Here is a 17,230-nt window from a genome sequence, read left to right as displayed (position 1 = left end):
AACGGAGGTTTTTTTCTCCGTTTTTGAAAAGATTTGCGTCCACACGTAGCGTATTTGAATCGTTTTCGCCTGTCCACAGGTATACGCAAATACGATTGCAATACGAAAAAAACGGTATGAAAGAGCATGCCTTCCTTGCCTTTTTATTACTCGTTTTAGAACAATTTCCCGTGACTTTGAAATAGAGATCATCCTCATAATATTAATTCGTTTTTTTAATTATTCAACGTGAACATTCAAGATGTTAATTTGTAACTCAATACATGCTATGATGCTTGAAAGAAGCCCGAGTAAAATAGCTATATAATTCTGCATCGCCATGTTGAACAAATGCTTTAAACTTTGAACCTTTGAACCATTCTTTGAACTGATGTTTTGAATTCGGCGCAAAAACGCATGCTCCATCCGGACTCGATAATACGTCATCCCGGTCATCGTATTAAAAAACCTCCGTTTTAACCGTCCACACGTAGTTGTGAAACCGGCGTTTTCAAAAAATTCCACTCTGGAAGCCGTATTAAAAAGCATCGTTTTTGGTAGGCGAAAACGCCGTTTACGTCTGGACGCAAGGACAAAACGTAGAAAAAAACCTCCGTTTTTAAAAAACTCCGGATACGGGTGGACAGGGCCTAAATTTCATGTGCAAGAAACAATGAATTTGAAGAGGTGCCTGTCTGAAGTCGTAAACTACACATATACTCTTATAGCTATTGTGTACTTGACAATACATTCATAAATTGTGGCCAGAGATTTGCAGGCGGAAAGCGAATTTTCAATATGAACATAATAGCCCAACATAAGACTTTTAAAAAAGCCACCACAATAGTAAAATAAAGAAAGATTTATTAATAACGTTTCGTCTTTAACTTAAGACATCTTCAGATTATTTGAGATAAATTATATACATGAGGTTTTAAAATACAAGCCTATATTACAGGGTGTTAAATTACATGTGAGGGGGTTAAGTGAGAATGGCGGTATATTAAAGAAGGTGAAGGGGGATTGAGTTGCCTTGGGTGTTAAGAGAGGGTTTAAGTTTGGATATAAGAAGGCTTTCATGAATCAGAAGGTCAAAATTGTCGGAGGAGGAAGAGAGAATTGAGAAGTCATTAAAATCGGCAGAGTGAGATGTATTTCTTATACGGGAAAGAACTGCAGATGGTGGTGGACATAAGGAAGGTTTCCCTGTTAAGGGAGAGATTCCCAAATGTTCCGATGTTCTGATGTGTAAATGTCGCGTGGTTTGACCCACATACGATGCAGAGCAGCATCGACACTTAAATGAGTATACAACACCAGATCTCGTAAATAACTTTATTTGTAAACGTAGATCGTGCAGGTTGACTGATGTTTCGTCATCAAGGCATGTTTAAGCTTTTAACAATGTATTATCGTGGTGTGAAAGGCTTCTTTCTAGTATTATTCGGTAATGGGCACCATATATTCGGTCGTATTTGGACTTTATACTCTTCCAGTCCTTGCACCCATTCGTACAAAACCTTAATACGCCCAAGAAAAACTCTACTTAGTTATCTGTCGAAAAATCTCTCATTTATTTACGAAATATTTCAATTAGCAATCATTGCTGTTATTACTTGCACGTACAAGTACTGGGGCGAATTAAGAATTTATACGAATCCGGCATCGTGTGAACAGAGTGCGACGACAGACAGCTGCCACTCCTGTAAATTAATTTTATTTTGCATAGAAAATTTAGTTCCATTTCAAATAAAGTTTAAATTCACATTTTTTCTTGTACATTTCAACTTATCGTGAGTAATATAGCGTTATTTTGGACTAAGACTTGCTTTCTGAACGTAAAAATTGGCAAAGTAAAGCAAGTATCAAGCAACTTTTTATAGTCATGTGATCAATCCTTCAAGTGAAAAACCTGTAACTTTCATTTGGAAGATATAAATACTTTCACACTCTGAATAGTTATGATTGCACTTACACCGCCTGAAAACCTTTATTTCCAGGGTTTTAAAATGTTTTTTTTTTAACTCAGCCTTGTTATCACGTTGAGGATACCAAATGCCAGAATGAAAACCTCCTTTACAAGTATAGAAGTTATATTTGGAGCTGAAAACAGTGATATTCTTAAAAAGGATCACAAGACGGTTATTTTAATTTAAGTTTTCTGCTTCTACTATAAATGTCCATGGAACGTACACAACATAGCTATTCTAGGATACTGCCACCTGACTATATAGAATGACGACGTTTTTAAATGACGACCTAAAAGATGACAGACACACAGATAATAAGACGCAGCCTATTTAACTATCAAAATAATAACCTTTTCCTCATCAACTGTATACTTGGTGAGCAAGAAATTTATTGACGACAACATGATTGCAATGTAAAAGCTAACAAAATAAAACAGATGGTTTAATGAAAGTTATTTTTTATGGTTGTCTACTACAGAGTTTGTGATAGTTATGTAAGTGTGCTTTCATGAGTATATGTTAAAATGAGATTATAGGTTATGTAATAGTATGGCCGTTGATATCGATGTATCGTGCTTTCTTTTTCATTCATGAATTTATACATTGTAGTGTACTTTAGTTAGTTCATTAATTTATTTCCAATCCACCTTCCAAGACATCATCTTTGATGCTGGCTCAAATCATAAAGTCAGTATTAAATGCCTTTCCAAAGTTTCCATTACTGTCAATAGCAACTACTCCTCTATGCCCATCCAGTTCATCTTGAAGTAAATTCACAGCCCTATTCGCTGCATCCTTCAAATACATATAAATTTCATGAACTTGGAATTTAATAACAATACTTCCCTACACATGATTGTCGTCAAAATTCACCTCTGACCATTGTCACCCCTATGTGAATGTTATGGCCGGTTGCTAGACCATGCTAGGTTAATACTGTATCTAATGGATGAGTCTCATCCATAGGACAAATCACCGATCCAGTAAACATTCAATTGAATCATAAGATAAAACGTCAAAACTATATATATAATCGACCAAAGCATACCTAAAAATTGTAGCTATCAGATAGTTACACGATATAGGACATGGTTCATAATTGTGTGAAACCCATAAGTTCAAATAATTTACAAATTCTGTAAAAAACTCTTTTTATTAACCTGCTCAACTAGCATTAGCTAATGATGGTTTTGTTTAATCACTGTACAGACTGTACGATACCTTCTTTGTTGAAACGAGATAAAAAATGTCCCACACCTTCTTAAATCTCACTCATGTAAAACCAACTATTCACCCTCTTGCTTCAAAGTCATCGACACTGCCGACATCTCATTCTCCCTTAAAATCAAAGAAGCACTCCACATGAACAAAACTAACCCTGACCTCAATGTTCAAGTTTTTAAATTCAATACAATATTTAGTTTATAATACGCTCGGACGCTCCCCATTAATTTATCTTATTTCCTTATTATTGTTGTAATTTATGTTATAAATCATATTACTTTTATATAAACCTTGTGTTATTTATTATTTCACTTATACTAAAGATGGCGTCATGAGATGTCGAAACAAGTCGATTTTAAAAAACTTGTCGCGTATATTAAATGCGCATTAGCAATATTTCTTTTACGAAATTATGTTTTTGATTATTGTTTTGTTTACACTTTTAGAAACACTTTGCCCATTTTATCTTTAGCTCGTGATTGACACGCAAGGTAGCAACGCACATTTGGAAGCAGTTAAAAGTTAAAGGCAGTAAACTGTAAAATACCTGGAACGCTATCTTTGAAGCCACTCATGGTCAGTAAACTCTTTCTCTCTCTCTCTCTCTCTCTCTCTCTCTCTCTCTCTCTCTCTATCTATATATATATATATATATATATATATATATATTTGAAAATTGGTAACCCAGGCATATTATGATAATGATAAGGATTCTCTGGATTTGTTTTAAATTTTTTTTTATTAAGCTTTCAACTCGGTGCTTCGAGCCTCTTCGTCAGAATGTGACAATATATTATTTACAAAGATTTTTGTAGGCGTTTGGAGCGTCTGATTGGTTGGTTGGTAGTTGAGTTGATATTATTGGATGGTATAAGATGCGTTGTCATGGTTTCGGGTGTATCGATTACGTTAATGAAATTCGAGTGTTTTATTTTAGTCGTTTTTACGTTAATGAAATTCGAGTGTTTTATTTTAGTCGCACAATCAAACGGCCGACGTATGCTCAACAAATAGCACAATCAAACGGCCGACGTATGCTGAACATCCTCATATCTGACGCTCACAACCGCTTACGAATCTACAGACGAAAATGTTCAATAAAAACGAATTATGCCCAACAAATAGCACAATCAAACGGCCGACGTATGCCGAACATCCTCATATCTGACGCTCACAACCGCTTACGAATCTACAGACGAAAATTAAACCAACATCGAGAAACTGTCACGAATCACATCACACAAACAGATGCCAAATCCATTAACGAAACTATCAAAGAAACAACAAACGCGTATCGAACAAAACGACACAACGAAACGACACAACGATTTTTGTAGGCGTTTGGAGCGTCTGATTGGTTGGTTGGTAGTTGAGTTGATATTATTGGATGGTATAAGATGCGTTGTCATGGTTTCGGGTGTATCGATTACGTTAATGAAATTCGAGTGTTTTATTTTAGTCGTTGTGTTATTAGTTTGTTGTTTTGGTTTTGTCTACAGTATCAACTACCAACCACCAATAAAAACGAATTATGCCCAACAAATAGCACAATCAAACGGCCGACGTATGCTGAACATCCTCATATCTGACGCTCACAACCGCTTACGAATCTACAGACGAAAATTAAACCAACATCGAGAAACTGTCACGAATCACATCACACAAACAGATGCCAAATCCATTAACGAAACTATCAAAGAAACAACAAACGCGTATCGAACAAAACGACACAACGAACTCCAACGAAAACTACAAAAATCGAGATCATTTAAGGAAATTAACACCGACACGCATTCATGGGTCAAGAACATATCAAGCAAACCACTCACCGTACAGCAGACTAAAATTTTAAGCAAAGGCTTAAATTACAACATCAAGGACGCCGACAAACTAGACTTCGTTGCCGATCTAGAATCATCACTAAAATTGACCAACTTAAATGATGAAATCAAAGAAGACATTCGCCACAAAGTAACAACAAACCTCTGCCTCAAAAGACCAGTCACGCTTAACAACGAAGAACAAAAAGCTATCAGAAACTTACGAAACGACGAAGACATAGTCATACTACCAGCCGACAAAGGACGCAAAACTGTAATCATGGACAAATCAGACTACATCAACAAAGCGACGACCCTCTTACAAGACACCAACACGTATGAACCTCTACAAACAGACCCCAACAAAACCACTACCAACCGCATCAACAAGAAATTAAAACAACTAAAAGACAAAAAGAAACTTAACGAAACCGTCTACAAAAGAATCCGACCCAACGACTCCTCCACCGCCAAATTCTATGGACTTCCAAAGATTCACAAAGAAAACAACCCGCTACGACCAATTGTATCTCTTCCTGGATCTCCCACGTATGAACTTTCAAAATATCTTTATAACATCCTATATCCATTAGTCAAAAATTCACCTCACACCATCCGAAATGCCACCACTTTCCTCGCCAGTATTGAAAACATTAAACTACGACCAGACGAAATCATGATATCCTACGACGTGACATCACTCTTCACATCCATACCACTGGACATTGCCAAACAAATTACAAACGAACTACTCACAAACGACAAAACTTGGCAAGCTACAACACAACTAGACAAAAAATGACATCCTAGACTTACTCAACCTTTGCCTCGCCACTGAATTCACCTTCCAAAACACATACTACAGACAAATTTCAGGCACACCAATGGGATCACCACTATCCACCTTCCTCGCAGAAGCTGTCATGCAACACCTCGAAACACAATCAGTCACAAACAACACAAACATCAAACTATGGAAAAGATATGTCGACGACATCTTTGCCATAGTCAAGAAAGACAAAACTGAACAAATCCTACACACCATAAACAATACCACAAAGAACATTACCTTTACTAAAGACGAAGAACACGACAAACAACTTACCTTCCTCGACATCCTACTAACGAGAACAGATGACGGTACACTAAACACACAAGTATACCGCAAAAACACACACACAGACCAAATACTCAACTTTAATAGCAATCACCCAACACAACACAAAATTAGTTGCATACGAACTCTCTTTAACAGGATTAAAACACACTGCAATACAGAAGAAGCCAAGAAGAATGAACGCAACTACTTATACTCTACATTCATAAACAACAATTACCCACGAAACTTTATCAACAAAGTATTAAACAAAATACACAACAAACCACAAACTGAAAAACCTAACGAAGATACAGACGAACCAGTAAAAATAGTGACATTACCATATATAAACGGAACATCAGAAATGACATCAAGACTACTCCGACCATTCAAAATAAACATCGCACATAAACCAACACACAAACTCAAATCATACTTCACTAAACATAAAGACCGAACAACGACATTCGACACAACCAACGCGGTCTACATGATACCATGTAAAGATTGCCCCAAACAGTACATAGGACAAACGTCCAAGAAAATTGAAACAAGACTCACTGAACACAAGAATGCCATCAAACGACGCGACCCAAAATCACTACCAGCAGAACATACCTACGATACCAACCACACATTTGACTGGACAAAACACAACTTCTTGGACGCGCACAGACAAAACACGCACGAGAATTCAAAGAGGCATGGTACAGCAAAGACAACAACACAATTAACAGACATATTGACATCCCCATCATCTATTCACAACTAAAGACAAAACCAAAACAACAAACTAATAACACAACGACTAAAATAAAACACTCGAATTTCATTAACGTAATCGATACACCCGAAACCATGACAACGCATCTTATACCATCCAATAATATCAACTCAACTACCAACCAACCAATCAGACGCTCCAAACGCCTACAAAAATCTTTGTAAATAATATATTGTCACATTCTGACGAAGGCTCGAAGCACCGAGTTGAAAGCTTAATAAAAAAATTTAAAACAAATCCAGAGAATCCTTATCATTATCATATATATATATATATATATATATATATATATATGGAATGATAACGACAACACATTTTATAGATATAAAATTGAAGCCTATGTCCTAGTCTCTAGCGCGGTTTGTACGTCAGTTCCAATCCTTCAAAGTCGAATATTCACGCGGTTTGTATGTCAGTTTCATTCCACTGAGTGGCAAACATACACGCCAAAATAAATTTGAATACAAATTGCAAAACCATAAACATATAAACAACATCTCGACAAACAACACACGAGGCCAACTCTTGGCAAAAGGTTATTTTTACAGCTAAAACTTTGCTACAGTGAGTTTGTTGTAAATTACAACTAGTAACGAGGAAAAGCCAACTGAAAATTACACTGTATGCTAAAAAGACAATACAATAGGAAAATATGACAGAAAGTATTCAAGCAAAAATTTTTCCTACATGGGAAGGTAAATTTTCAAACAGTGTCAGAAAGTGTTTGTCTTTTTTTGTCATTTCAGTGGATTTAAAGATCTGTTTTTCCGAAGAAAAAATCAATTTGAATATCCAGTTTCGTAAAAAATATTGAGTCCATCGCATTTTTTCTTTTTACAGAGCGATTGTCATTTTCATCGATTTTGATGGTGCTTGAAATGCTAAATGATTGTCATCTCGATATTAATAATTGAATATTCCTTAAAGACTTTGATATGTTTTAAAGGAAAACCACAGCTTAAGAGCAGATCGACTGTGTATGACAAAAATATATAGAACCTATATTAAAGATGTTTTCATTCTAAATGTAATTTTGTCGAATAAAAATTCATAGCAACAAATCCTTTTAGTTTATTTGAAAACGTAATAATACTTTTGCACTGAGGATGATGTAGAATTAAAATAAATATAATTCAAAAGATTTTCTTCATGAAGATAAAACTGACTAGTAAAATGAAATCAACTGAAGTCAAACTAAAGATCTAGGATCCGAAAAAATACAAATTGTTTATAAACACGCGAGAAACACAAGTGATGACGAATGATGACAACAAATATTTTTTTGGCTTCAATCATTGAGTTCTATAATAACTGGAGCGGCTATCTCAAGTGCGGCCATAGATATCTGATGACGTCAACAAAATGGCGGATTTCGTCCTTTGCCGCTGAGATTTACCGAAATTGACCGCTTTTCCAAAAATTTCACAATTTCCCACTCCCTCCCGAGGAAAGAGTGAGGAAAATGTATGTGTGTATTTGGGATTCGGCAAGCAATTTTTTGATGAAAATCAACGTAAACACCTTAAATTCATAACCGCGAGTCAACTGTGGTTGTCAGTTATCTGCTCCTACGAGGATGCATTTATAACTGTCGACGAAAGAGCTATATTTCGGCTACCATGGCCTACTCAAATTTACAGGGCCTGATATCTTGCCATAGCAAGGCCAAAAATGCAAGGCCATTAAGGCATTCACGATTTCTAAATGATTTCGACTTCTACCACTTATATGCGAAATCGGATTGGAGTATATACTAGAGATCAAGTGTCTCAGAGACAAGCAAGACATTTGCATGCTGAAATTGAAACAAAAACTCGAGTTGAAAGTAGATGCCTTTTAAAAAACGCAGTCTCGGTTAATATAAATAAATTTACATCAATTGCCTTTGGAACGCTTGCTTTGCTTTAGTGCAACAACTCGGTCTTTGACAACAGTCTCTTTTCGCCTTTTCCTCTGATTGTTGAGGAAGACGTTACAAATAATTCTTATTGCCCGGTTATTGGCGATATCTTCGTGCTGCTCGCAGACGAACCCTTCGTTACACAAAACGGTTTTCAAAAGATCCTCCGCAACAAATCGCGATGGCAAGCTAGAGTCTTGAATAATATTTGCTGCTGCATTCAGCAAATCCATGAGCAACAAAATTACACTTAGTAGTTGCTCACAGCAACAAATGCAAAGCTTAATCAGCTTTTTTGCAATGTACCCAGGAACGTTATCAGAAATTTCCTTAGAAGCATCCGTCAAACATGTCCTAGTAGACTCAGATATTATTGGCTGCACGGAGTCTCTAAATTCTGCTACTTTTTCCGGTGATTTTTCATCGGTGACTTTGACCCGATCATCAATATCCAGTCGTTCCTTCACAAGGCTTCTTATTTTTAGAATATTTTCCTTAGAATACCACATCTTTTAAGCCGACCAAAAAACGACCACCACTCATTTGGCGGTACTGACCATACCGTTTTTCCAAAGGATCACTCTGGAAGCGCGAAGTCAGGACATATGAATAACCCTTACTTAAAAGTTCTTCAATTAAAGCAGCATGGCAGCGAAGGGTGCATCGAAGCGCATGACTAGTTTGAGCAGTAAGATTGAATTTGTCGCAATTCGGCAATTTAAGGTTATCCCACTCGTCAATCCAATCTGCAATGGCTCTCAAGAATTTGGGTTTTTTGTCATTGAGAACTGCAGCATTCCCAAGGCGATTAGAGGTGTTAAATCGGGATTTTGAATTTGAAATTGTCCACCAAACATCAACAAGGTGCAGGAAACTTGCAGCGTCGTCGGCTTTGTCAGGAAAATATTCTTGTTCGTCCATCGCGAGCGATGATGACCTTGACCAGTTAACTCAAGTACTAGAAGATTGGGTACGGTGAGTTCTGAGGTGGCTAATGAGCCCAATCTTGGCACGGAATGTTCTTGAACACGAAGGGCAAACCAGAGATGCATCTGATGTTGAAGCACTGGCTGCTCTTGATTTCCGCAGCTCACGTTTCTGTTTGGCGTCCACAGTCCGCCTTTCTTCTGATGCTTGACAGCCCTTAAAGATGAGATCGCGCCAGGTTGATCGGTTCCCTGCAAGTTTGTCCCATGTTGCGGTGTTGATGTTAAAGGACTTCAGTGAGGTCTTTAATGTGTCCTTGAACCGCTTCTTCTGGCCTCCGACTGATCTTTTGCCGTTGGAGAGCTCACCATAAAGCAGTTGCTTAGGTATCCGCTCATCTGGCATGCGAGCAATGTGGCCTGCCCAATGTGGCCTGTTCATACAAGAATGATGAAATGCAAGTAGATATGTTATAGCAAGGCTAAAGCTACGGGTACATTCTGTTTACAATTTCCCGGGTGTAAAACCTTCTCACTAAGTTTAGGCGCTGCCCTTAAATTTGCCTCAAATTTCTGATCTTTCTCGTACACCTCATGAAGTAACCGCCACGAAATCTCTCCTCCGCTTACTGAAATAGGGTCATAAAACCCAGTAAAATTGAAAGTAGGAAAAAGAAACCTTCAGCAAATTATTTCTGATGTTCTTCGCCAGGTGAACAGAGTCGAAAAACAGATAGGACTTCTGACTATTCAGTGTGATATACAGATCATCAACACCGGCGCCACACGCAGAGGGCAATTCCTTGTATGAATTGACGTTCGAAGAATGATCATCCGATACAATTCCTCTGACACGGAATCCATTGTCTTGAAGTAGTTTCAAACAGGCTAAAAGCTCGTCTTTAAACGATTTCCCAGTTATTTGTTTCTCGGGAAGGGCTTTGACAACATATGGAATGTTACTATTTAATCCAACGATCATGAAACATACCACACTTTTATACAGCTCACCTTGTTCATCTGCGCCATATGATTCACCAGCAATGTACTCCTCGCACTTCTGAAGACACATTTCATCCACGATCAGAATCACATCATCAGAAATACTGCCGTTGTCTTTAAGAAGGTTCGCAGCTTTCAATGCATCGATCTTCCCAGCTGTTATTTGCCGGAGGAGGGAAACAGATGGCAATTTAAACTCTTCTTGCAGCAGTTTGTAAGTCTGTAGAGATGTATAACGTAACAAGAGTGCATACCCGAATCATATTTGCTGAATACACAGGGCTCTTCAGATATTTCAACTTCCTTAACTCTTCCAAAACACCGCTACAGGATAAGCTCTTTTGTTCAACATAGGCAGGGAAATCGTGGAGCATACTTTTACTCGTCAATTTACACTGACCTCTACGAAACCACTCGAGTAAAGAAAGCAGGGCACCTCGGTGGTAAAGGCATACGCGCAGATCAACATCCACTCGGATGCAAACTGTAACTTCAGGCACAGATTGTTCATTCTTTTCCATTTTGAAAAAAATGGCATGGTCGTCATGGCGAGAAAACGAAAACTGGTGACCAAGTTCGTGGAGCAGTGAGTCGGTAATGTCACCAAAATCTTTTGATTATGTCAAGGTGCTTGAACTTGTCAAACTCATCTTCCCGAAAAATGCGTTGAGTCGGAGAATTTCGAAGCTTTGGGATTGAAGTTTGCAGTGAGGGACGATCTTTCAGGCTCTCTGGATGGATGGTTGGAATCGGCTTCATTGACTTGATGAGGCGAGGATACTTGGTGTTTCGCTGAATATACTTGTCCACGAAGTGATGTTCGCATATAAACTCGGATTTCAGTTCAGCGGTGTCATGAGCTACTTTGTTCAAGAACAAGTGTAAATTTGAGTAGGCCATGCGGCTACACATGTATGAATGCAGATGTGTGTCGTTGTTTTACCAGCGTCAAACTTGTTTGATCGATTTACGGATTTTCTGTAATTGAGTTTCATATCAAATTTCAAAAAGACTCAAGTCTGCATAGGTTTTTTAAATGAAAACAAACAATATTGTATAGAAATTACTTCAAGTAAACTTTTTGTGATGTTCTGAAGTGCAACTGCATCAAATACTTGTAAAGTTGTAGCACAATTTGATTTTGTTGTATTGATATATGAATTGGGCAAAATGCAAATAATCATCAAAACACTTATGCTTCCAATAATGGAAGCATAATTCAATCAATTGTTTAATTCAATTGTGGTTTTAATACTTCTACCCTTCTTTTTCACTTTGTTTTGTTTTTCCTACATTTGCAAGTGCACAATTTGAATGATTAACACAGTTTTCACCTTAATAATAAATTTCATAAGCAGTTGATAGTGCATTTTGTTCTCTGAGTATCCACATCTGGTGTTTTGTTCATACATGAATGATGAAATGCAAGTAGATATGTTATAGCAAGGCAATAAAACCTAATGAATTAAATACCTTTAGTGTACTTTCATGCTAGAAGCTTAAAAGCTTTTTCGAAATTATCAAGTTATTGCATTATACTACCTCTATATAATCAATCTCATGAAAAGAAATAAGAAGCAAAAAATTGTAGTAAAGCTTTGAAATTCGAAAAATCACGCAAATCATCCAAGTTAGATTGTATGTCTCGCAGTGTTACAGCGACAGCTTGACTAGTAGTTTCCATAGTTCAATTCTTCCGCAAAATAATTAATATCATGAATCACGAAATGATTCGTTATACGTTGAAGTAAAGGTTGAATCAATGAGTTGTTCAACGAGACAGTTACATAAGTAGTGGAAAATTGTAAAATGTATTTGCTGTTGCCATAAAAAGTGACAAAACTGAGAGAATGTTGTAGATTTTAAATATGGCATAAAAACGCATTTCGTGTAAATCTGCAGCTCAACAGTCCGTAGCAAAGGGTCATTTAGAAAACCAGACAATGGGACTTGGATAGTGTCGTTCCATGTCTTTAATGAAGATTATTATACAGTTGAAATTGATTAGCAGAACATTTTATGACTCTTTATGATACTCAATGCATTTAGTTATCAAAAAGCGACCAAATTTGTGTTATTGCAGGAAAAAAATCCTGCCATGTAATAAAATGGACACCCAAATTGTGGAAAATTGTAACTTTGCTTGTTTGATTAGTTCAACTTAACTGTGCGGAATGTTTTGCTGGATTTAAAATGCTGGCATAAATCACATAATCAACTATATATTTAATCAAATATAGATATGAGCGTCAGGGGCGTAACTATACTTGAAGTAATGGGGGGGTGTGGAGAAAATTTGCCCTGCAAAAGGGCGTTGCCCACAAAAACCCCTTAAATCATTATGGCTAGCAAATTATAATCATTTCTATTATTGCATACGTTGTTTATTAGTAAACATTATCGAAGATTAGGTTTCTAACACATACATTATTACAAAACCTGTTTTTAATTTGAAATATAAACCTTAACCGTTTCGGACATAACAGTAAAACAATGTATATTTGTTCTCATATCAAGAGTCTTAAGTGAGAATCATCTCAACGCAGTCTTGAGATGTTGCTTTTTACTTGAATTTTAATCTGAGTTTACGGTTTTTTCTGGCTGCCCAAGATTTTAGTACTACATCCAGATGAATTGTATCTGTTAAATCCTTCTCGCTTGAGAGGACAATGAGTTCTTCCATCCTTTCACCTTTCATTGTTGAACGCAAATAATTCTTGACAATTTTCATTTTGCTGAATGATCTTTCAATATCAGCCACACTTACTGGTGCAGTAAACAGAAGTTTGTAACATTTATAAACGTTTGGGAAAATTTCTTTATTTTTGAAAGCAGTGTTTCCGGCGTCGTGGACTGTCTTACATTCTTTCTCTGTCTCATTTACAAAGTTAACAAAAATCTCAAGTTCTGCATACAGTGACATACAATCTACGCTAATTGATGGAGGAAAAAGTTTGGTGACCTTTTCAACTTGTTCAAAATTTGGTTTAGTCAGTCGAGGCTGAAGGATAACAGCTAAGGGTTTTATTTTTTGCAAACAACTTTTTATGTTATCTCCATATTCTCTGATGAGGGAATCGAGGACCTCAATCATGCATTTTCGATAATTAGTTTTTAGTGACATAATTGCCAAAGTCTCAGGGTTGTCATCCAAACGTCTACTTGATCTTTTATTACTCTTTCTAGCAAACTCTTCCTCGGGATTAGAGCCTAGAGTCTTCGCAAACTCAACACTCGCATCTATTTGGTCATTCAATTCCGATTCATTGTGCCGTATTCTTTCCAGTGATCTAACAGTTTCATCAATCAGTTGAAGACCATCAAGGATATTGAGCTCTGGCTTCTGCATCTGTACTGTCAGGATCTTGGTCTTTCTCATGATAAACCTCATAAACATAACTGCAAAAACAAACTCAAATTTGACCATTTTCTTACAGAGCGAGGTTGCTTTGGTTCTGGTTAATGAGTTGTTGTCAATTTTTGCTATTTCCGCTAAGGCATTTCGTATGGCTTCAAAAGATCTCCATACCGCTTCAATTGATTCACTTCTATACACCCTTCTCGTCTTTGAGAGATTGCGCAATTTAAGAGCATTTTCAATTTTTTCCATATGTTCTTGCAACATAGAATCTCGTTTACAACTTCTGCTGAAAAAAACATACAGCTCTTCGAGCAAGCTATACATCTCAACAAATTTAGAGGCCTTTGAGCAATGCTCATTGAAAGTGTTTGATCTAAAAACATATAATTGAAAAATTATTCAACGCAGAGACTAGTCTTAAAAATATTTAAAAAGATATAGTTAATGCCTAAGTAATTTATACGGCAATGTTTAATGCTGTGCATTTGACACATACCTATGGCCTTGACATGGGATGTATGGAATGTTGCGTCCAACCATTTCCTGCAAATGTTGTTGAACTCCATTAAAAGTCCCAGACATTGAAGCTGTGTAGTCGTAAGACTGATACACTAACCCATTGTGACAAATAGGTAATCGTGATTTAAGGGAATCAAGAATCTCTTTTGCTTGGCCTTCACCTGTTTTATTCCTTGTTTCTTTCATCTCCAGTATTCTCTCGTTGGGCACGTTGTTTTCGTCAACGTAGCGCACTGCCACTACGAGGCGGTCCGCATTTGAAGTGTCAGGAGACGTGTCGGCCATGACTGAGTATATTTCAGATGAAACGATATCTTTTACGATGCGATTCCTTACGTCTTCAGTCAAAAGGCTAATAAACTCATTTTGTGAAATAGGTGATAGGTATTTTACTGAATAAGGTTTCATGTTCTTGTCTGACAGCCATGACTGAAGTCTAGGGTTATGCCTGGCAACAAGATTTGATATTTGGATAAAGTTTCCCTCGTGCTTTTCATTATGCCCTCTGAAAGCTAGCTGTTGTCGTGCCAATGTTCTTGCGATGTCTAAAAGGATCTTTATAGCTTCTTGGTTTCGCAAATTGTTTTCTTCTTCTTGTATTCTTACTTCTCTTAACTTCTTTTCCAACATTACATCGACGTTTTTCATATTGCATGCAAAGTGTGCCAAATCACTCAAAGCAATTTTGTGGGATTCGGAAGAGAAATGCTGTTGCATCTTTCCTTTTTTATCTTTACCCACGCTTCTCATCTTATCCCATGATCGAATTATTTCCACTTAGTAATCAATTAGTTGTTTTCGATGGTATGTCAATTTTTCTACTTCCTGAACACTGCCCTGCCACTTGACGGCAATATGCCTTGCAAAAACACTGTTTTCAGCAATTGGGGGGTGTCACACCCCCCACACCCCCCAACAGTTACGCCCCTGATGAGCGTAAACTATGGAGAGAGCTTTTCTCATCCTATTTTTCTCATCATTTTTGATGAGAAAAATAGGATGAGAAAAACGTCATAAGCAAAGCGCCATAAGCAAAGTGTGTAAAAGGTGTGAAACTAAGACGAATGTAAATCAAATTGATAAAATCTATGACCAATGCTCCACATTACTAATCGAGCGATTAAATTTTTCATAACGTTGGAACAGAAACGTGTGAACTTCATTAATTTAGAAAGATTGTCTCAGCTACAGATCGTGTGGTTGATAAATCCATCGAAAGAGGTTGTGAAAAAAAAATATCAAGAATGAATTTGTTGCACTGTTTGACATGTATATGGAAGGGGACAAGGTAACATTCAAATTACCAATGAATAATTTTGCCCTTTAGTTTCATGTGCTGTCATCACACATAGTTGCACGCAGCACCTTTTCGTAAGCGACGATTATTCAAAAACTTTTAGAAACATAAATTAATTTCACATACATGACAATATCTTTCATTTATTAACGAAAGTTGTTAAATTGAGTTAATAATTCTCTTCAACAACAGATATTTGTTTTGATGTTTTTAAAGGATTTGTCACTTAAACTGTACGATGTCGTTGTCAGATATCTTGAATTAGGCACTTGGCAATTTCTTCGAGATTTTTGAAGAGACTTTCAACTGAAAAAGGTCATGGCACACTGTATGTTAGTTTTTGCAAGGAAAAAAGGAGAAGAAGAGAAAAGAAAGAAAGTCAAATTAATAAGTGACATGATAAATGATCGAAGCCCCTAAAGAGATCATAACATGTCCTCTTGCAGGCTATGGCAATTGAAATAAAGGAGAGAATTTTGATTAGGCTTTACAAGAAAAAGGAATTGGAACAGCTTAGTGTTGTATACGGCATCCAATACATGGATAAGTGGAACAAATACAGACTTGCCAAAGAAGTGTTTCAAAGCATAACCACATGTGGGGAAATGGTATGTATCATCAAAAAAATCCAAAGCGTAATTCAACTCACGAAGGCAGTCGTCAGTAATATGAGATATGTCCTGCTTTGTGGAAAAATCTCTACCATTTTACTTGTTTGGCGGAGTAAACTTATCGTGAAATCTAGCCTTGAAGGATCTTTGTTTTCTAGGGTTTAAAGGTTGTCTTTATATGCCTAGAAAAAAACCGTATTTTTGCCACAAACAACAAAATGGGTTCCATAAAAACAATTCTCCCATGTACATCTTTAATTATTTATACTGTCTTGATTTATATTCTAACCTGCACGAGAAATAACATTCGTTTGTCCCTAACATCATCTGCCAACGCTTCTGAATGAGGCAAGAACGGTTGCCTTTATCCAACAGTAAGCTTCATCCCAGTGAGACCAAAGAATTTGCTTTTCATTTATAACAAGACGTCTTTTTCCTTGTGGTGAGCAATTTTCAACGTTGTTCCTAACCTTCTTGGTGTCGTGCTATATTGAACAAAAAAAAATGAGCTTGATTTGATGTATTATTAAAAACACAATTCAATGTAAATATAGCTCTGCAAATTAAGTATATCTTGCAGTCCAGAAGAAATATCAAATTCATCACTCAATAAGATGAATTTTAGAAGGTGTGTTGCTAGCTCTACAAAAAAATGACCTAAAAGTTAATGTGATTTTATTTAAATCTTAAATTGTCTAAATTAACAGATGTAAACTTTATACATAAACTTTATAATTA

At 36.7% G+C, this 17,230-nt stretch overlaps 3 protein-coding genes across 3 annotated transcripts; 1 reads left to right on the top strand and 2 right to left on the bottom strand.

Moving 5' to 3' along the window:
* The first annotated feature begins 4,628 nt into the window (after nucleotides 1–4,628).
* LOC124447327 lies at nucleotides 4,629–7,937 on the top strand. The gene is made up of 2 exons (XM_046998233.1): nucleotides 4,629–5,542; nucleotides 7,717–7,937. Exons 1-2 carry the CDS (start codon nucleotides 4,740–4,742, stop codon nucleotides 7,751–7,753), a joined length of 840 nt encoding a protein of 279 aa, XP_046854189.1. The 5' UTR covers nucleotides 4,629–4,739; the 3' UTR covers nucleotides 7,754–7,937.
* Nucleotides 7,938–13,267: 5,330 nt separating this feature from the next.
* Nucleotides 13,268–14,268, bottom strand: LOC124447321. The gene is made up of 2 exons (XM_046998224.1): nucleotides 14,234–14,268; nucleotides 13,268–14,103 (listed from the first exon to the last, which is right to left on the bottom strand). The coding sequence occupies exon 2, from the start codon at nucleotides 14,099–14,101 to the stop codon at nucleotides 13,268–13,270; it is 834 nt and encodes a 277-aa protein (XP_046854180.1). The 5' UTR covers nucleotides 14,102–14,103; nucleotides 14,234–14,268.
* On the bottom strand, nucleotides 14,197–15,334 carry LOC124447320. The gene is made up of 3 exons (XM_046998223.1): nucleotides 14,562–15,334; nucleotides 14,367–14,438; nucleotides 14,197–14,269 (listed from the first exon to the last, which is right to left on the bottom strand). Exons 1-3 carry the CDS (start codon nucleotides 15,332–15,334, stop codon nucleotides 14,197–14,199), a joined length of 918 nt encoding a protein of 305 aa, XP_046854179.1.
* Nucleotides 15,335–17,230: the final 1,896 nt, after the last annotated feature.

This window comes from Xenia sp. Carnegie-2017, unplaced genomic scaffold, assembly GCF_021976095.1.
Source record: "Xenia sp. Carnegie-2017 unplaced genomic scaffold, XeniaSp_v1 HiC_scaffold_22, whole genome shotgun sequence".
NCBI lineage: Eukaryota > Metazoa > Cnidaria > Anthozoa > Malacalcyonacea > Xeniidae > Xenia > Xenia sp. Carnegie-2017.
This window is presented reverse-complemented; position numbering and strand designations above follow the sequence as displayed.

Excerpts from the sequence above, each read along its gene's own strand:
- LOC124447327 (XM_046998233.1), top strand. The coding sequence starts at position 4,740 with ATGCTGAACATCCTCATATCTGACGCTCACAACCGCTTACGAATCTAC. Across the intron at positions 5,543-7,716 it reads TCTCTTCCTGGATCTCCCAC|AGCGATTGTCATTTTCATCG; the intron begins GTATGAACTTTC and ends TTCTTTTTACAG.
- LOC124447320 (XM_046998223.1), bottom strand. The coding sequence starts at position 15,334 with ATGAGAAGCGTGGGTAAAGATAAAAAAGGAAAGATGCAACAGCATTTC. Across the intron at positions 14,439-14,561 it reads ATCCCATGTCAAGGCCATAG|ATCAAACACTTTCAATGAGC; the intron begins GTATGTGTCAAA and ends ATATGTTTTTAG. Across the intron at positions 14,270-14,366 it reads TATAGCTTGCTCGAAGAGCT|ACGAGAAGGGTGTATAGAAG; the intron begins GTATGTTTTTTT and ends AATCTCTCAAAG.
- LOC124447321 (XM_046998224.1), bottom strand. The coding sequence starts at position 14,101 with ATGTTTATGAGGTTTATCATGAGAAAGACCAAGATCCTGACAGTACAG.